The sequence below is a fragment of the Canis lupus genome, chromosome 7, assembly GCF_003254725.2.
Source record: "Canis lupus dingo isolate Sandy chromosome 7, ASM325472v2, whole genome shotgun sequence".
Taxonomy (NCBI): domain Eukaryota; kingdom Metazoa; phylum Chordata; class Mammalia; order Carnivora; family Canidae; genus Canis; species Canis lupus.
The window spans coordinates 26,111,394-26,133,200 of record NC_064249.1 but is presented as its reverse complement, the minus strand read 5'-3'; the positions used below and the strand labels follow the sequence as shown (position 1 = coordinate 26,133,200).

Here is a 21,807-nt window from a genome sequence, read left to right as displayed (position 1 = left end):
GAGAGAGAGAAAGAGAGAGAGGCAGGGACACAGGCAGAGGGAGAAACAGGCTCCATGCAGGGAACCTGATGCGGGACTTGGTCCCAGGACTCTAGGATCACGCCCTGGGTCGAAGGCAGGTGCCAAACCGCTGAGCCACCCAGGGATCCCCTAGGTTTTTTTTTTTTTTTTTTTTTTTTTTTTTTTAACTAGGTCAACTGGAAGAATTGGAGAAGAGTTGCAGAGGATTTTGATAGGAGGAGCAGCTGAGATGAGTGGAATAATCCAAGTGGAATGGTCCAAGTGAACATTGTATAGGCACTTAAAAATTCAGACTTCACTGCATTTAAGATTTGGGCTGGAGCTGTCCTCATAGAGAGGGGATCTTTTGAAGCAGAACTTTCGCTGAACAAGGAGCTTCTGCAGATACTTAGAATAAAGAAAGGTGCCAAGCAAAGTAAAGCTCTGAAGGGAAAGGAGGAGACTGGTTTGAAAAGAAAGATGGAAAGAGGTTTAAGATGGTCATTTGAGTGGGCAGCAATATAGAATGTCTCAGATAAGGCTGAAAGGCTTGAAAACTGAGAAAAGGGCCTGTTTTCAAAAGAGGGAAGTAATTGGTAAAAGCTCACAGGAGTGGAAATAGAAGATATTTGAAGAGCTGGTAAGCATGAGTTCTCATACATTTATTTGGCAGCCAGAGAGAGAAGAGGTTAGAGTAGTCTCACCCTTGTATGCTTCAACCCTTTCTACACAGTGCCACTAGATTTACCTTACTAACACACAACTTTGATTATGTCAGTCTCTTGCTAAAACACCTTTTAGCTCCTGTTTAGGCTCCTATTTTCCTGAAGAGTAAAAATTTAAAACCTCACCTTAAAGGTCTGAAGTCTGGCCCAAACCTACTTTTGTAGCTTTATTTTTCACTGTTAGGTAGGCTTTCTATTATAGCATGATTAACCTGTTAACATGGTAGTAATTTACTTGACTACTATCTTTGTAATTTTGAGTTGAAAGTTAAGGTAACGAGGTATTGTGACTTGGGTTTTTAGGCTAAACACAGCTGATGCAGTTTATTGAAATATATCATTATCAAGTAAGTATAGCATATGATTATTTTCAGAGGACAGTTGTATTGGTTGAATTTCTAACAGTATGTTAAAATGTAAAAACAACATATATTGCTTAATAAGTGCTACCCCATGCTGGATCCTTGAAATTATAGGCAAATTTAGTGAAACAATCCTCTAATAGATTTTGATATATGGAATAGTTAAACCTTTGAAATTCAAAGGTTTGATGAGAAGCAAACGCTAGACTACAGAGTTTTCTTTAGCTAAGCTCTATAGAGTGTCATGTGATTTGATTGGGGACTGCTGTGGCAGCCAAATAGAATAAAAGCTGGGAGGGGAAAGGAGCACAGTGTGACCTCTTGTGATCAGCATGTAGAGTTAGCAGAGAAGCAACCTTAAAAGAGCCCCCAAGCTGATAATAGATTAAGAAGAATATCTGTCTTTTAATACATTGTGATTGAAAGAAAGTAGGGTGTTTATTAACCAGAACCACTGGAGGCCCAGTGATCTTTTGGTCTTTTTTGGTTTTTGATCAAAGTATGATACCCATTTACTACGAGTCTCCTTGTACTTCGTAGAATTTCTGTTGTTTTTCAAATTTCTTGACAATAATGTTAAAAAACCCCATACTTTTCAGTTGTTTGAAAGTTAAGTTCTACTTTCCCACCTTTATGTTTCATAGGTGTCTTTCCTGGATTGCCTTTGTTTGTGAAGGGGGGAAGTGGGCAGGGAATTACTTTAACCACACTGCTGTAATTAAATGGCTGGTATTAATTATGTTTCCATACTATGGATTAGATTTGCCCTTGTGTTTAAGAAGCAATTCTTCATTACCCAGTTCTCTTCTTTCTTTTACCATAAATTCTGTGGTTACTGGGTTCTCTCCTTTTTCTAAGTTCTTATCCAGACTGTTCCAATCCATAGTCAGAAGAATTGCTCAGGAGATCGCTGTGCGGAGAACAGGGCAGTAAGTTCTCTGCCCTAGAGTTGCTCAGTGTTGTGTAAGGAACAGAAATATAAACAGTTAATTTCAGTTCAGGGTTGTAATAAATGCTCAGAGATATGCCAAAGGGTTGTGGCCAAGCCACAAATTGTGGAAATCAGGAATGTGTGCTAGTCCCTAACTTGTTCCTTTCCCCAGAAAATGGATAAGAATTTAGTCAAGTTTTGGAGGGTGAGGAGTGGGAGTAGGGCAGAACAGTCTTGGAAGAGGGAGAAGCATGGGCCAGAGACTTAGAAGCATAAGACAGCTTAGTATGTGTTCAGGGAACAACTACAACTAATTCTGTATCATTGAAGCATGAAGTAGGAGGCAGGGAGTGGCAGAAAATATGAAGCTGAAGATTTAGGCAATAGAAGAATTTTAGATATTAAAAAATATGCAAGGAAGCTTGAATTTTGTCATGGAGGGTTGATAGAAGGTCCTAAGCAGGAGAACAGTAGTCTGACGATTAGTGTTAGGTTCTTGGCAGTGTGAAGGGTTGATTTGCAGAAGTGGTAAGATATGAATTAGGGAACTGTTAGGAGGTTGCTCTAAGTAAGGGATGAGGGTTTGAGCTAAGGTAGTTGTAACAAGATGGAGAAATGGATTACAGAAATTTGAGGTAAAATAAACTGGAGATAGTGGAGGGAGGATGAAGGAAAAAGATGTATAGATGCTTTTCAGGTTTCTAACTTGAGGACTGGGTGAATAGCAGTATCACATGATGAGATCAAGGATATAGGAAGAAGAGATTTGGAAAAGGAAGATTCTTATGTTCAAGTTTGGATTTAGTTGTTTTGGAGACATCTTGGACCATGAAGGGAGAGAGATTCAAGTTTTGAATGAGGTTAATTCATTTGCCACATACATAGGGTATCATCGAAAGGTTTTAAGAAATGGACCAGGTAGGAGAACATAATAAGGACTGAAGATAAAGTAACCATCAGATGAAAACCATGAGATTAGATGAACTCTTCCTAGTAATAAAGTAGAGTATAAAAGGGAAAACTGAAAACAGAACCCTGAAATCACTGGAATTTAAGCTGCTGTAGTCAGCAGAAGCAGCCTATCAAAGGAGACTCGGAAGACTCCGAGAGCGATGAGCAACCGAAGTATGTAATTTGACAAACCAAAGGAGAAGAGGGTTTCAAGTGGAAGCAGTAGTCAAAGGTCCCACACACAGCAGAGAAATCAAAAAAGGTAAATCCTGCTACTACTATACAAGGTGGTAGTTTAAACAAGGGCAGAAATTAGAATTAAGCAGGCCAAGGGCTCAGTAGAAGGTGAAGAAATTGAGACTACACATATATAGTACTCTAGAATTTGATAAGTAAATGAAGTTGGAAAGAACAAAGCTGATAAGTTAACATTTGAGTGCATATTTTATGTCAGACTAATAAGCACAGCACATGCGTCATTTTATTTTCCTCATGGTAACTCCATTTTATTTATCATTTATTTTTCTATCTATTTATTTATTGGCATGTGTGCATGAGCTAAGGGGAGGGGCAGAGAGAGAGAATATCAAGCAAGCTCCACACTCAGCATGGAGCTGGACGCCAGGCTTGATCCTACAACACCAAGATCATGACCTGAGCTGAAATCAAGATTTGGAAGCTTAACTGCACCATCTGAGCTCCCCTTAGTAACTCCATTTTAGAATATCAATATTGAGGCACACAGGTTTTGTAATTTACCCAAGAACATACAACTAATAAATGGAGTACCTGGAAATAACACTTGGGGATCTTGACTCTAAAGTTCATGTCCTGGTCACTATACTACAAAACTACAAAACTACAAAACAACAAAACAAAAAAAAATATTTATCTCTGGTTGCCACTATCTAAATCTGAGGTAAACCTTATTTCTCTTTTGTGATAGTTCTTATATTTTTGTTATGCTATAGCTAGCCTTGACTAGTACCATCATTTCTGGAGTGAACAGATTGGTGTTATTTTCTCACTCTTCATTTATCTGTTGACCAGCGAATATTAAATATGAAATGCGGCGATACAGAAAGATTATAGGCTTTGGAGAGAGATACGTAGACTTGTAGTCACAAATTGAATGACTTTGGACAAGTTAATTTCTGAGCTGTAGCTTCTTTGTAAAAATTAGGTTAAGACTTTCATTTAAAAGTCTGAATAAAAAAATAAAAATATGACTTTTTTTTTTTTTCTCGAGACATCAGGTGCTTAGGATTGCATTGCTCACACTCTATGCAGAGTTCTGCCCTGGGTCCCCTTTTTTGCTCCATTTTATATGCTTATTCTTTTATCTTCAGTTTCACTCTTTTCCCCATTTTAGGCAGTTACCCCAGAGTATATTTGATACCTCTCCAGTCAGCCTTCATGTATTTATTTGATGTGTTTTTTCCAAAATAGTCTTGTTTTGCTTATATGCTTATATAAAATTTTATATAAATGATATAATGCTATTAATCTCCTTCTTTCTACTTCTTTTAATACTTTTATCTTTACTTGTTTTAGTTAGTAGAGTCACCATTGAAATGAATTTTAAGTAGTTAATGATGTGGCAAAGTAATTAATCATGTGGCAGATATCGTCAGGAAAGCCTGATAGTATCATTCATTCATTGAGCACTTTGTGTGTGGCTGCTTCTAAAGAGAGACTGCATGTTAATAAATGCATTTTGGGAGTATTCTGTTCCAGTTGCTTGTCTTTTGCTATCCCAGTACTGTAGTCTAATTAGAATGGTTTTGTATTGTAATAAATGTAATTATCTGGCAAGGTGAACCACGTGCCTTTGCTTTTTGTTAAGTTAGTTATTCTTGAATCACTTTATTCTCATATTTAGAATAGGACCCTTCAGGTATTTTGATAGGAGTTGTATTTGAGTGATGAATTGCTATCTTTACGTTGCTGTCACCAGCATTCTATGAATGAACATACTAGGTTTTCATATATTTATCTCTTTATTGTATGATTATTAACAGAGTTAAAATTTTGTATATATAAATAGTTGTGTATTATTTTTCTTAGGCTAATTTTGAAATCATTTTATAATTTTTCTTATTGCTAGTAGCTTATTTTCTATTTGGTTATTGCTGGGAGGAAATATAAACTTTTGTTCCTTTAATTTTTAAGTTGAGGTAACTTACATATTGCGAAATACACATATATTAACTCTATAGTAGTTGAATCAGTTTCGGCAAACACATATATTTGTGTAACCTACCTCCCATCAAGGTATAGAACATTTTTATCACCCCAGAAGTTTTCTTGTGTCCTTTTCTAGTGAATCCCCTGAAGCAACCAGTGATTTGATTTCTATCACTGTGGATTAGTTTTGCTAATTCTGGAACTTCATCTAAGTGGAGCTATACAGTATGTCTTGTGTCTGGTTTCTTTTACTCAGCATGATCTTTCTAAGGTTTATCTGTGTTGTTTCATTAGTGATTTATTTATTGGGAATAGTTAGTACATTTTTTTAAAGATTTATTTATTTATTTATTTATTCATTCATTCATTCATTCATTCATTCATTCATGAGAGACAGAGAGAGAAACAGAGAGAGAGAGAGAGAAAGGCAGAGACACAGGCAAAGGGAGAAGCAGGCTCCATGCAGGGAGCCCGACGTCGGACTCGATCCCCGGTCTCCAGGATCACACCCTGGACCGAAGGCAAGCACTAAACTGCTGAGCCACCCAGGGATCCCCTAGTTAGTACATTCTATGAACATACTATAGTTTCTTTATTTTACTGCTGTGGACATCTGGGCTGCTTCCAGTTTTGGGCTGTTAGAAATAAAACCTATGGGGGACATTTTCTTACAAGACTTTTTGTGGACATACTTTTCATTTCTCCTGAGCAGAAGTACCAAAAAGTGAATTGCAAGCGCTGAAACAGATGAGTATTGTGTCCTTCTGCATATAGTACCCTGAGAAAGACACATCACTTAGGAAGGATTCTGGCTGGGAATACATAACCTGAATCTGATCATGAAGAAACATCAGACAAACCCCAAATAAGATATATATTATTTAAAAATAAAAGGACTGTGTTCTTCAAAAATATCAGTGCCACACAAGGTAAAAGCCAAAACCTTCCAGGTTAAAGGAGGCTGAAGAAAGACACATGATAAAAACAGGACGTGATCCTAAACTCAATTCTCTACTTGGGAGTAGTGGAGGGGGAATGTTATAAGGACATTATTGATCCTAAACTCAATTCTCTACTTGGGAGTAGTGGAGGGGGAATGTTACAAGGACATTATTGAGTTAATTGACAAAATTGTGATATGGATTAAAGTATTGTCAGTGTGACATTTACTGAAGTTGATAATTGCACTGTGGTTATGTAAGAGAATATCCTTATTCTGTGGAAATACTACCATATTTAGAAATAAATTATATGGAGATGGAGAAAGGAGAGTGTGAAAAGGATGTGAGAGAGTATGCCATGAGCAAATTACAAGTGATGGAAGAAATGAGGCAAAATTCATCAGGAGGTTGATATGGTTTGTGTATATTCTTTCTACTATGCTGGCAATTCTTCTGAAACTTTGAAATTTTCCCTAATAAAAAGAGGGGGGGGGAAACAAACTTGGGTTAGCATTTTTTCCTTCTCTTTCTGAGGTATTGATTGATCCATTCAAATTTCCTTAATTTTCATTAGTTTTATACTTTGTGCCAATTTTGCCATTTTCTAAAGAAATCCATTTTTTCCAAGTTTTCAAATATATTGGTATTTATATAGTATATAATATTTTATAATTTTAAAAATCTGTTTTGTCTGTGGTTATTTCATGTTTTGTAACACACTGTGTTAATTCATATCATCTACTCTCCTTGATTGGTTTTACCAGTGGTGTATCTTTTTAGCATTTTCTTCAAAGAATCAACTTTTGGTTTTCTGAATCTTTGCCTTTTTTATTATTTATTTCAGTGATTTCTGTTTACAGCCTGCCTTTTTTTTTTTTTTTCCCAATTTTATTTTATTTACATTGTTACCTCTGAGTTGAAAGATTAGCTCTTCTTTTCAGGATTTGTCTCCCAATGTGTTTAGAAGCATAGTCTTCCTGTTATTATCTTCTGTGGGTCCCACCAATTTTGACTGGTAGTCTTCCACTATAATATTTCATAATGTTCCTTATTGTTTCCTCTTTAATGGAATGATTATTTTGCTGCATAATTTTTGTTTCCAGATTAGGATGTTGTTGGCTATCTTTTTGTTACTTCATATATTGTTGCAATGTGGTTGGAGAATATAGTTTATTAGATCTTCAGTCTTTGCAATTTGAGTCTTCTTTTGAGGTTTAGTATATGGTCAGTATTTGGGAAAGATTCGTATGTGCTTGTAAAGAATGTTTAATTTGTATTTGTTATAAAGTTCTATATATTTGACCAAGCTTGTTTCTTAATATAAATCTTTTTTTTAAAGATTTTGTTGGGATCCCTGGGTGGCGCAGCAGTTTGGCGCCTGCCTTTGGCCCAGGGCGCGATCCTGGAGACCCGGGATCGAATCCCACGTCGGGCTCCCGGTGCATGGAGCCTGCTTCTCCCTCTGCCTGTGTCTCTGCCTCTCTCTCTCTCTGTGTGTGACTATCATAAATAAATACAAAATTAAAAAAAAAGAGTAAAAAAAAATAAAATATTTTATTTATTTATTTATGAGAGACACACAGAGAGAGAGAGACAGAGATATAGGCAGAGGGAGAAGCAGGCTCCACACAGGGAGCCTGATGTGGGATTCGAACCTGGAACTCCGAGATCATGCCCTGGGCCGAAGGCAGGCGCTAAACCACTGAGTCACCCAGGCATCCCTCTTAGTATAAATCTTATGTTTCCTTAGTTTTTGTTCATCTATTTATTATTTTATAAGAGATAATTTAAAATAGGCTACCAGAGTGCATGGGTGGCTCAGTCGGTTAAGCATCAGATTCTTGATTCTGTTCAGGTCATGGTCTCAGGGTCGTGAGAATTTAAAGATGTATCAGAAAGTATAGAAGGAAGAGTAATAAGATGCATCTGTTGTCTAGGTTCAATAATGGTCAACCTTTTGTCAATCTTGTTTTATTGCTCTCTGCTCCACTTCTTAAAACAGCTTAATCAGGGGCATAATTGGCATACAATAAACTACATAAATTGTACAGTTTGATACCTCTTGGCGTATGTATACATCCATGAAACTATCACAAGTAATTTAGTGAATATATCCCCTTTACACTTAGGAATTTTCTCATGCCCCTTTGTAATCCCTTCCTCCTGGCTTGCTACCTCCAGGCAACCACTGAATTGCATTCTATAGCTGTAGTTTAGTTTGCATTTTTTGTACTATATAAACAGAGTCATACACTGTATACTATTTTTTCTTTTTCTTTTTTGGTCTGACTTCTTTCACAGAACATAATTATTTTGAAGGTATTGTGTGTTTCAAGTTCATTCTCTTTTATTGGTGAATGGTATTACATTGCATATCTGTAGTACAAATTGTTTATCCACGTACCTGTTCATGGACATTTGAGAGTCTTTTCCAGTTTTTGACTATTGCAAATAGAGCTGCTGTGATGTTTTGTGTTTTCCTTTCTTTTGAGTGAATAGTTAAGGGTGGAATGGCTAGATCATATGTAAGTATATGTTTCACTTTTAAAGCAATGCCAAATTGTTTTCCAAAGTGAATATACCAGAGCACATGGGTGGCTCAGTTGGTTAAGTGTCTGCTTTCGACTCAGGTCATGATCCTAGGGCCCTGCATCAGGCTCCCGGCTCAGTGGGGAACCTGTTTCTCCCTCTCCCCCTGCTCAGGTTCTCTCTCACTGTCTCTCTCAAATAAATAAATATTTTTTAAAAAAATTAAAAACCATTTTACATTCCCATGAGCAGTATAGGAGAGTTTCGGTCCTTCCATATTCTTTGCAACACTTTAAATTTTAGCCATTTTAATAGGTATGTAGTGGTACCTCATTGTGGTTTTGATTTACATTTCTCTATGACTAACAGTGTTGAGCATCTTTCACATGTTTATTTGCCATCCCTATGTTTTCTTTGGTGATATGATGGTGAAAATCTTTGGCCTGTTTTTTAAAATTTGGGTTGTTTCTTAATTGAGTTTTGAGAGTTCTTTATACTGGATACAGATCTTGTATCAGAGATTTGCTTTGCAAATATTTTCTCCCAGTCTGTAATTTGGCTTCTCCTTTTAATAAGTGTTTTTGTGGAACAGAAGTTTTTTTTTTAATTTTTATTTATTTATGATAGTCACAGAGAGAGAGAGAGAGAGAGAGAGAGAGAGAAGCAGAGACATAGGCAGAGGGAGAAGCAGGCTCCATGCACTGGGAGCCTGACGTGGGACTCGATCCCGGGTCTCCAGGATCGCGCCCTGGGCCAAAGGCAGGCGCTAAACCGCTGCGCCACCCAGAGATCCTGGAACAGAAGTTTTTAATTTTGAAGTTTGGTTTCTCAATTTTTTTCTTTCATGGATTGTGCTTATTTTAAAAAGGAACATTTTTTTCTTTAAAAAAATTTTTTTTATTGGAGTTCAGTTTGCCAACATACAGCATAATACCCAGTGCTCATCCGTCAAGTGCCCCCCCCTCAGTACCGGTGACCCAGTCACCCTATCCTCCCTCCCACCTCCCCTTCCAGTACCCCTTGTTCGTTTCCCAGAGTTAGGAGTCTCTCATGTTCTGTCACCCTCACTGATATTTCCCACTCATTTTCTCTCCTTTCCCCTTTATTCCCTTTCACTATTTTTTATATTCCCCAAATGAATGAGACCATATAACGTTTGTCCTTATCCAGTTGACTTACTTCACTCAGCATAATACCCTCCAGTTCCATCCACGTTGAAGCAAATGGTGGGTATTTGTCGTTTCTAACGGCTGAGTGATATTCCATTGTATACATAAACCACATCTTCTTTATCCATTCATCTTTCGATGGACACCGAGGCTCCTTCCACAGTTTGGCTATTGTGGACATTGCTGCTATAAACATTGGGGTGCAGGTGTCCCGGCATTTCACTGCATCTGTATCTTTGGGGTAAATCCCCAGCAGTGCAATTGCTGGGTCGTAGGACAGTTCTATTTTTAACTCTTTGAGGAACCTCCACACAGTTTTCCAGAGTGATTGTACTAGTTCACATTCCCACCAACAGTGCAAGAGGGTTCCGTTTTCTCCACATCCTAACGTTTGTTGTTTCCTGTCTTGTTAATTTTCACCATTCTCACTGGGGTGAGGTGGTATCTCATTGTGGTTTTCATTTGTATTTCCCTGATGGCAAGTGATGCAGAGCATTTTCTCATGTGCTTGTTGGCCATGTGTATGTCTTCTTTGGTGAAATTTCTGTTCATGTCTTTTGCCCATTTCATGATTGGATTGTTTGTTTCTTTGCTGTTGCGTTTAATAAGGTCTTTATAGATCTTGGATACTAGCCCTTTATCTGATATGTTATTTGCAAATATCTTGTCCCATTCTGTAGATTGTCTTTTAGTTTTGTTGACTGTTTCTTTTGCTGTGCAGAAAAAACGAGCATATTTTGGATTGATTATAGATTTATAGACAATATGAAAAGGTAGTACAAAGAGTTAACCATATACCCTTCACCCAGCTTTCCTGAATGCCAACATCTCATTACATAACCATGGTACATTTGTCAAAACTAAGAAATTAACAGTGATACAGAACATGGGCCATCCTATTATATTATATATTATATATAATTATAATATATAATCATATATAATATATTTATATATAATCTAATAATCTAATATATAATTATATAATATAAATTACATAAAAGTTCTTTTATATATTGCTATCTATTATAATATAGATATATTTATAAATATATATTTATATATTTTATATATATTATCTATTATATATAAAAATTCTTTGCCTGGCATTTTTGGGGGGGTATCAGATGGTGGAATAATATTAAACTAAGATATCCTATAATTACACTTATAAATACTTCAATAAAAATGAACACTTTTTTTTTTTTTTTTTTTTTAAGATTTTGTTTGACAGAGAGAGCATGCAGGCGCAAGTAGGCAGAGGGAGAGGGAGAAGCAGTCTCCCCGCTGAGCAGGGAACCTGATTTGGGATTCCATTCCAGGACCCTGAGAGTGTGACCTGAGCCAAAGGCAGACACTTAACCAGACTGAGCCACCCAGATGCCCTGAACACATTTTTAAAGGCAGTTGTGTGGAGTTATTTCCATGTGCAGGACCCCAACCTAAGTACCAATTGATTTAAATTCCTCAGTGTAATGCTGTTCATGTCAAGGTCAGACTCAACATTTAACAACATAATCAAGTAAACTGACCTAGACATCATGTGCAGATAGAAAGAAATCTTCAATGTGTATGTGTTTTTTTTTTTTTAATAAGTAACTATTCAAGGTTGCAGAAGTTACAGGATAGGATAAAATTTGAGTGTCAAAGACATTTTGTAATAGTTTTATATCTGATCAGCTGTGGACAAGAGGATGAAAAACATATTTCCTATAGTTCAAAAGTAAAAATTAGCGTTCATATCAATTTGTTATTTTCACTCTATTATGTTCTTAGGCAAAAATACCTATTTTTACTCCTTTTAGAATCTAAAATACTTTGTGTTTTAGTAAACATAATGCATAATATTGTGTTTACTACATGCTGTCACAGTTACAGTGCTTTAAAGTATCTTATTGAATTCTCTTAACAGTCCCGTGAAATAGATAATACTATTTTGAGGAAATAGGCACAGAGAAATAAATGTTTGTTCAGTGAACTTGCCCAACATCCCACAGCCTATATAACTCTAGTCTACATTCTTTTAACCATTGTGCTAGACCAACTAGCAAATTGTCATGGTTGAATGTATCTTGTAATATTATGCACCTCCCCTTGCCAAATACCTCTATTATTGTGACCTCCTGAAGGAATGGTAAGATTTCCATTACTACATCCCTTTTATGAAGTTTTATCTTTTTTTCCTCCATTAATAGTTAAATGGAGTACCAAATTCAACATCAGTGGTCATGACTTGAAACCTTTGCCTCTAAGTTATACTAGTAATTATAACTTTGCACCATAACATAGCTGATGTGGTGGTGATCGATTGATCTATTTACCTATAAAGGATATAACTTTTTAAAACACTTTATCAGGAAATATTTTAATGAAAAATCCATGAAAGATAGCCATGCATACACTGGGCATATTATTGGAATGCTATCCCAACTTAAATTTTACTTTTTTTTTTTTTAATTTTACTTTTATTACTTTTCACTTCTCATCGGATCCTAATAATTATTTGCTAAGGGCCAGAGCTTTTCAATTTGTTGCTGTCTTGAGGAAGTTACAGCAATTTCAGCTCTTGGATTTTAAAAATTAGGTCACTCTACATATCAGCTTGAAATTTGGTATCATTTTTGTTTTATTTTTTCATGAGATTTGTTGATGGATTTTTTAAAGATTTATTTATTCATGAGAGACAGAGAGAGAAAGGCAGAGACATAGGCAGAGGGAGAAGCAGGCTCCTCACAGGGAGCCCGATGGGACTCGATCCTGGATCCTGGGATCAGGCCCTGAGCCGAAGGCAGACGCTCAATGGCTGAGCCACCCAGGCGTCCTATGTTGATGGATTTCTAATGGTTGCTGCAAGTTTTTCTACTGTTTAAAATTTTGGAGAATAGTGCTAATATTTTATAACAGGGTCCCCTGTTTGCAAAACTTTTTTTTTTTAATGTACAGTTACATGTATAAATAAAACTGATCTGTCCTATTTCTTAGACAGTCATTGAGAAGCTGTTTGGGTGATTTTTTGTTTTTGTTTTTGTGTATTTGTTGGGAGAGGAGGGTCTCCATTAAGGAGAACCTAAAGCTAGAAAACGCAAAGCTAGCTTGGTGGTATTTTTACCCCTTCCACTTTTACCCTCAAAATTCTTACCCAGAAAATCATTTTGTTTTCCATAAGAATATTATACATATGCAGTATATATATGAACATATTCATAGACCTATTTTTATTTGAAAATGGTTTTTTAAAATTTTGGAAGAAGAAATTATTTGTTGACTATTTGCCACGTGTCTTTGCTAGGTTTTCTAAATAAAGTTGATTGGTTGTATCATTTAGATTAGAACATCAACTGCATGTAAAAGGAAATCACAATTTGGCAGCATTTGTAGCATTACTGTCTTGATAAGATAATAAGTAGGTAAAGTACCAAAAAAAAAAAATTCTTTTCCAAGTTTGGGTAAAGAAAAATTTAAAATCTAGTATCTGCTTAACATAGGTTTTCCTTTAAAGATGATTTTTTCAGCATGTGGACTCTACTTTGGTTCATTTTGTTATAGATTTACTGTTTTTAATCCTTTAAACATTTTTCTTGCTCAAGATGTCATATGGTCACTTTTTGTTGAAAAGCATACGCACACATACACCACACACACACTTTGTAACTACTGGTACTTGTGACTGCTAACGCTTTCAGACTGGATGTTAGTAAATATTTTCGGTAAGCACAATACTACTAGCATGTGTGATACTCTTGTTTCACTAAAGTCTGTAAAGCTTGGTATCCCTAAATGGCAGGCAGATGATCTTTTTCTAAGATCTTTAGTTACATCTACTCTGAAAGTGATACCTTTCTTTTTGAATGGTGAATCCATGCCACATTGGTAGAGAGAGGCTGACAAGAAGGGATAAATATCCTCTTAGTTTCCAGGTTCTTATGTGTATGACAGAGTGGTGGGTGGGTAGGTGAGTTGGAGTGGTAGTGATGAGGTGATGGTGGTGATGGGAAAGGAATAAAAAATGATTGAATTTTCCTCTGCTCAAAACAGTTCTCTACCGTATATTTGCAAGATTTGGCTTTTTGGGGCTGGCTTAAAGTGGTTAGGAATTGGTTCTCAAAGCATTTATGTTTTAAATGTAAGTGAAGATATACATGCACAGAAACAATTTAACAAATGAATAGAAAGTAACAATTATCACTCATTTTGAACTATGGGAGTGTGTCAAGGGCTCACAGATTGTCCTTGATTTTTTTTTTTTTTTGATTGATTGTCCTTGATCTTGATGTGATTTCTGGTGCTGAACTTCTTAATTCTTAAGTCTGGAAACTCATATCTTCAGTCTTGGCACTTTCATAGTGTAATTTTAGGAAGTTGCTTTAATAGCATGGAATTAGGCCTATTGAGTTATGCAAAAAGTGCCTTCAGCCAATATGATGTGATCCACTTATCCTTAAAGTGAGTGTTGCATATCTGATTGTCCTGGGAAATGTGTTGAAAGTAAAGACTCCCATTACAGAGATCCTTTCTTAGGAAAGCTCAGTCGAGTTAGAGTGCTTTTAGGGCATTTATTTTATACATTGATAGTTTAAAATTTTGTGGCAGTTATTAATTGGTGATAATTTTTATTATATATTTTAGACTTATGAAGAAGAAAGTTAAGGTTTTATCTCTTATAGGTCCATTGTTTTACTAGGATCTGTTATTAAGTAGAGACTGAGATGTTAGAGATGTTTAAGTGATACCATTGATAAAGCTATAAATAAGAGGAGAAATAGGGAAGATATATAAAGAATGTATTATATACTAATGGCAAGTGTAGTAAGGTTCTCCAGAGAAACAGAACTTCCGTGTCTGTGTGGTGTTTTTTTGTTTGTTTGTTTGTTTTTGTTGTTTTTAATGAGGCATTAGGTCACACAATTATGGAAGCTGAGAGGTCCCATGATCTGAAGTCTGAAAGCTGGAGACCAAGGAAAGCCAGTGATACAATTCAGGTTGAGTCTGAGGGCCTGATAAACAATGGTGCTTGAGATATAAATCCCAGTGCAAGGGTTGGAAAGAGATGTCCTAGCAATGAGGCAGGAAAACAAACAAAAAGGGCAAATTCTTCCTTCTTTTGCCCCTGGTTCTATTTAGGCCCTCAAAGGATTGGGTGGTGCCTACCCACATTGGGAGGGCAGTCTACTGAGTCCACTCATGCTATTGCTAATCTCATTTCCAAAAAATTCAGAACTTAGAGCAATAGGATTTGATTATATGATATTAAAAATAAAGATCATGAGATTTAAGGCCTGTTGGCCCCCCTACTAACTGTGGATATTAGGACTTATATACATACACTTACATGCGGAGATCCTGATGATAAAACTAATATATGCTTGTGGTAGAAATTTAGAAAGTATAGAAAAAGATAAAGAAAATAAGGGGGCATTACCACCAAAATTGTAGTACCCACAGTTTTGGATATCTTAAACTTTGGCTGCCCCAGATACATACATATAAACACACACAGACACACACCTGAGAAACAGTGTAAAGTCTCAATAAGGAAATACATAATAAACAATGATGTATCAATATGAAGTTTTGAAAAGTAATATATTCTTGTGGCTCAAAATTCAAAAGGCATAGTTATTATTTAGTAAAAAATGCTCTTGTATTGCCCTTGTGACTCTGCCATCAGTTTTCCTCCTTGGATACAACCAAGGTAGTGGTTTTTTGTTGTTGTTGTTGTTGTTGTTTTTTAAGGTTTTATTTATTTATTCATGAGAGACAGAGAGAGGCAGAGAAGCAGGCTCCATGCAGGGAGCCTGACGTGGGACTCGATCCTGGGTCTCCAGAATCATACCCTGGGCTGAAGGCGGTGCTAAACCGCTGAGCCACCTGGGCTGCCCCAAGGTAGTGCTTTAAAAAACAAAACAAAACAAAACAAAACAAAACAAAAAACAACTATTTCGGAGAAATTTATGCACATAGAAATACCTTTAGTATACATGTACACACGGTATAATATGTATGTATATGTTATTATGTACCTTGTCCTCTCCCCCTTTTTTTAGTTTTAATTTTATCGAAATAATATATCCATATGAAAGAGAGCTCTAAGATTTATTTACTTATTTTGGTTTGAAAGAAACCACTTTCATTTCTTAGCTGATTAATTTTATATTCTTTGTCTCTAAAATAATTGCTTTAATGTCAGTTTTAGTGTTCTAGTGCAGATAATCAGATTCTCTTTAAGTACATGTTGATAGTAATATAGTTCTGTCATAATTTGGATTAGATCAGTGTTCATTGTTTATGTAATTATGACTTATATAAATGCTATTCACAACATGATTACTTTTCCTTTTCTGTACTACCATTTTTCCTCCTATAACTAATATTTGACTTACTAAATTTGCTTGTTTTTCTGTTCAATGACAAACTGTCTACCATTTATATAAATCTGTACTTAAGATTTTCAAAGACTTATCATCAGATGTGCTGTCAATTTCATCTTCTAAAAGAAGGTTCTTCTGGAGTTTCCGGTAACCTCCAACCTCCAGGTTGTTCCCTGTTTTCTGTGTCATGCTAGGATTTCTATTTCTAGACACCCTGGAGATTCCCTTTCCCTCTGTCATCTCAATACCATATTGTTGTAATTATTATGGTTTTATAGACATCTAGTTCCTTCACATTAAAATCTTCTTGACTGTTCTTACTGCTTATATAAATTTTAGAATCAGCCTACCTACTTAAAAATCTTGTGTCTTCAATATGCAGTTGTCAAATATTCTGTATATGTTAGCTTGAATTGTATAATTTGAGTTTTCCATGTTGAAGCGTTGTCAAATATTAGTAATTTCAAACAGTTAATAGAACATTTCTTGCTAAGTTTATATTTTACTGTTTTATTGTTTCTTTTGCAAATGGGAACTTTTATGTTTCATCTTGTAACTGGTGGCGATGGTGATGGTTTGAGCAGAGTTGACTTGATTCTTTATACCTACAAATATAAATTGTATATCCAGAACTTCTTTTAATAGGTGGTTCTTTTTAATTTTTCATCTATAATTATCACACCTATAATTATTTCACCTTTAATTTTTCACACTTAATGATATCTTACTCTTTTTTTCCATTTTTATACCTTTTATCAAATTATGTAATACTAGCAATAATTCTTGTCTTGTTTCAGATTTATATAGGGTTATTTTTAGGTTTCTTCACTAACTTTGGTACTGACTTTTAGGATTGTGTATTATGCATATATGTCTCCATGGTAAACATCTGCTTATTCCTATTTTAAGAAAATCTTTTTTTAAATTTATTTTTTATTGGTGTTCAATTTACCAACATACAGAATAACCCCTAGTGCCTGTCACCCATTCACTTCCACCCCCTGCTCTCCTCCCCTTCTACCACCCCTAGTTTGTTTCCCAGAGTTAGCAGTCTTTACGTTCTGTCTCCCTTTCTGATATTTCCCACACATTTCTTCTCCCTTCCCTTATATTCCCTTTCACTATTATTTATATTCCCCAAATGAATGAGAACATATAATGTTTGTCCTTCTCTGATTGACTTACTTCACTCAGCATAATACCCTCCAGTATTTTAAGAAAATCTTGATGGATGTGTAAGTTTATCAGATGTCTTTCAGTGACTGTGGAGATAATCATAAGATATTTTTACATGGTAGACTAAATAAATAGATTTTATTATATTTAACCACTTTTGAATATCAGAATTAAACTCTGCTTGATCATAACAGTAGTATATTATTTCTTTGGTATGTTCCTAGGGACTTTCTTTTTTATTGTTTTATTCATGTCTGGTATCATAAGTTGTATTAATGTGTAGTATTCATTTGTGTGTGCTGTTTCTCTTAATTTTGGACATCAGTGCTATGTTCCCTATATGAAAATTACTTGGAAGCTTTACCTACTGTGCTTTGAAATAGTTTAGGCAGCTTTAGAGTTATTTGTTTGTATGTATGTATGTATGTATTTTTTTAAGATTTTATTTATTCATGAGAGACACAGAGAGAGAGAGAGACAGAGACAGAGACACAGGCTGAGGGAGAAGCAGGCTCCTCACAAGGATCCTGATGCAGAACTCGATCCTGGATCCCGGATCCCGGGATCACACCCTGGGCCAAAGGCAGATGCTCAACCACTGAGCCACCCAGGTGTCCCTGTTCTTAAGTATTTAGTAAAATTTAGAATATTATTGGCATCTAGTACTTTCTGAGGAGATTAAGTCTTTGAAAACTTTTTCTTCTGTGAGAATTATCAGATACTTCTTTTTTTTTTTTTTTTTAATTTTTTTTATTTATTTATGATAGTCACAGAGAGAGAGAGAGGCAGAGACACAGGCAGAGGGAGAAGCAGGCTCCATGCACCGGGAGCCCGACGTGGGATTCGATCCCGGGTCTCCAGGATCATGCCCTGGGCCAAAGGCAGGCGCCAAACCGCTGCGCCACCCAGGGATCCCTTATCAGATACTTCTTTTGTGAAGTCTTTATTGTTTTACCTTCATGAAATTCATAATGCCTTACTTGGAATACTGATAACACAGTTTATGTTTTTTTTTTAGGGCATTAAATAAAAACACTTGTCTTATATACATTTGTCTCCATTATATTGTTAAGTTCTTGAGAACTTAGGGTAGGAGCCATCTATTTGTTTATTGCCTCAAATTCTAGCCCGTAGTAGGGGATATATTGGCTTAACAACTTTTTCCTTCTTTCTTTCTTTTGGTGATGGTAAATGTTTTACAGGCTTCCCAGTTGGCATGTGTGTTGTAAAGAGAGTTCTTCAGCTTCATCATACTACTCTCAAGATGACAATTGTGCACTAGAAAATGAAGATGTACAATTCCAGAAAAAGGTACCTTAAATAAAGTTGACAGTGTAATTTGTGTGTCAGCTTTTTGAGACTTCCTCAAAATGTTTGGAATAAAAGTAATTTCAAAAATTTTGGAATAAAAGTAATTTCAAAAATACAGGACATAATTTTTGGTGATTTGTAATTCTTGCTGTAATAAGAATTACTCAGATAATTCTGAAAGTAAGCTATCCCTGAGATATTTATATGTTTATTTGTGTTGCTTATGTTTGGAATGTTATAACATCTTTAGTCCTAGAATAGGGAGAAAAATAGTACCTATTCAGAGAACTGAAAACCAGTGGCTCACTTTTTAATACTCTAAATACTTAAAAGGTTTCAAAAGAAACCCCAGCCTTATAAGTGAAAATTTAGATATGAGGATTATATGGAGACTCTGCAATCACTGGCTATGTAGTTTTTTAATATAATTGGGGGAATTTTAATAAAGTATAATTGGGGGAATGAATAGACAAAGTCCAAAAAGCCAGACCAGATGGTCTTTTTTTTTTTTTTTTTATCAGATGGTCTTTAAATCACTTATTATTTTATTATTTTAAATGATAAAAGGTGGGGGGCCTGGGTGACTCAGTCAGTAGAGCATATGACTCTTGATCTCAGGGTTGTGAGTTCAAGCACCACATTAGTTATGGAGCCTATTTATTTATTTATTTATTTATTTATTTTTTGGAGCCTATTTAAATAAATAAATAAATAAAATGAATGATAGATAAAAGGTGAGTATTGACTAGATTTGGCTTCTCCCTATCAATATATGTATTTAAAATACAATTGACCCTTGAATGACATGAGTTTGAACTGTGTGGTTATATTAATATGCAGATTTTTTATAATACAGTACTGTAAATGTATTTTCTCTTATGATTTTCTTAACACTTTATTTTCTCTAGCTTACTTCAGTATAAGAATATGGTTTATAATATATGGAACATACAAAATCTGTGTTGACTGCTTATTATTGGTACATTTTCTGGTTAACAATAGGCTATGAGTAGTTAAGTTCTGGGGGAGTTAAAAAGTACATGGAAATTTTTGACTGTGCTAGGGCTTGGAGCCCCTAACCCGTGCATTGTTCAAGGATCAACTGTATAGAAGTAATTTATACTAACTATAGAATATTCATATTTATAGCCTATTCCCCTTCTGAAAGGAACCACAATTTACTGTTTCTTGTGAAAACCTTGAGACTGGTTTTTTGTGGATATCTATATATGGCACACAAATTAATATTTTTATTTTCCGTAAAATGTCATATTGTAAATATTCTACATTTTGACTTTCCCTTCTGCCCTGATAGTATCTCATGGACACTTTTTCATGTTGCTGTATTCTTGTTATGGCTACATTTTTATTCCGTCATAAGTTATGACATATTTCTTTATTAAAAGACTGAATTGTAAAACAAAAAAAAAGACTGAATTGTTTCTCAGCTTGTGTGTGCACGCATGTGTGTGAACATAAGTTTATAATTACATGCTTTGAGGGGGTGGCATGATATTTAGTGTGGATGATTCAAATTTTGGGGTTATGTTTGATTTCTGGGATAGAGCATTTAAAAATTTTAAGACTGTTGCTGAATATCTCTTTAAAGAGAGTATAATTTTATACTTTTAACTTTTACCCACAGTCTAAGACTTTGATCTAATCTCTCATGAGAAATTTGAAAACAAATTTTGTGAGAATGAATGTAAGCAAAGCATTCGGGGGGGGAACATACTCTTACAGAAATATTTAGGTCTGATAAATGATTTAAAGGCTTTGATAAGCAAAGAATGAACCTTGCTTTTATGAAATTATATCCTAGAAGATACATTTAAATGGGAAGGTATCTGAAATCCTAACTTGAAAGTAAATGTCAAAAGAGAGATGACGCAAGTATTAAATACATATTGGATGATGTACATTCATTTTTTAGATATTTTCCAAAGTCTTACTGTTTGCCTACCACGTGGTGCTGTGTGGTAGGACTAAAGTGCTTATCAAGAAATCAAATGAAGGTCTTGAACTCATTTAGTGTACATTTTAAGTGTGATGGCAAGGAATGGAATGCAGGAAGATGAACAATAAGCATGTAAACAAATAAAAGTAATTAGAGTCAGACTTGTACAAAACAGTGTTTTGGTTGTAAAATATATAATATTGCTTTATATTATATATATAACTGTTTTGTGAAATAGTTTTATCAGTTACCCTTTCATCTTGTTGCAATATAGGATGAAAGAGAGGGACCTATCCATGCTGAATTATCGGAAAAAGTGGGTTCAAATTTACCTATTCCTCCAGAAGAACATAAATTAAAAGATGACTACGATGTGGATGTACAAGTAAGCTATGTTGCTTTAATGTTTAATAATACATCTTTTAAAACTACTCACCATATTGCATATTGTTACTTTTTTTTTCAAACTTTCATGCAATTGGCTTTAATACTATTTACATCTAAGAGTACTGATTTTGAGAAATAGAAAAATTGCAGATTTAATAATGTGACCATTTTCTTTGTAGTAAAAGTTTGGGTGTAAGTTCTCATTTCTTTGTAGGTTCCATTTTGGCTCACTATAATGTATTTTATCTCCAGATTATTAGATGTCGGGAAATTTTTTTCTAACTTACAACAAAAGAAAGTATTTGTATATAAAATCGAGTATTTTGATACCAAACTTTTGTCACTGATTGTGGAATATGAATTAGTAATAGGTTAAAATGTATTTTATGTGTTTCTTATATTATATCCTGAATATTTTCCATTTTGTACATCAAATTTTATGAAAATTATTAAAAACTAGAATGCTGAAGCATCTGGAACCCATTTAATGTCAGGAATAGCTGAAGAACTAGGGATATTTTATCTGGAAGAAGAAAAACTAAGGAAAAACTAAGTATCTCAAATATTAACAAAAACAAACCAACTCAAAATGGGGGAGAATTCTTTTTTGAAAATACAGTTACAGCTATTTTATGACTTGATTTCGCTATCTAAGTACAAATAGTGAATTTCATTTTATTGGATCCTGGAAGATGTTTGTCAGATGTGTGTACATAAGAGTACGAAAAAGTTCTCTGTAGCCCTTCCAGTTATACGACTATCCTGAACAGTCCTACCATTGTTCATTCTCCAGAACTTTTATCATGGTATACT

The 21,807-nt window shown here is 35.0% G+C and overlaps 1 protein-coding gene across 6 annotated transcripts in view; it reads left to right on the top strand.

Annotated features, from left to right (window-relative positions):
• The window catches only part of SUCO (SUN domain containing ossification factor), an 87,909-nt gene that overhangs the window by 9,828 nt on the left and 56,274 nt on the right, over positions 1–21,807 (top strand). For all 6 annotated transcript variants that reach the window (XR_003129168.3, XR_003129169.3, XM_049112286.1 and 3 more), the window contains exons 2-3: positions 18,542–18,650; positions 20,882–20,992. Coding sequence is in view for 4 of the 6 variants with exons in the window: in XM_049112286.1 (XP_048968243.1) it covers positions 18,542–18,650; positions 20,882–20,992 (220 nt within the window). In the remaining 2 variants the exon portion in view is untranslated. The remainder of the gene's footprint in view (positions 1–18,541; positions 18,651–20,881; positions 20,993–21,807) is intronic.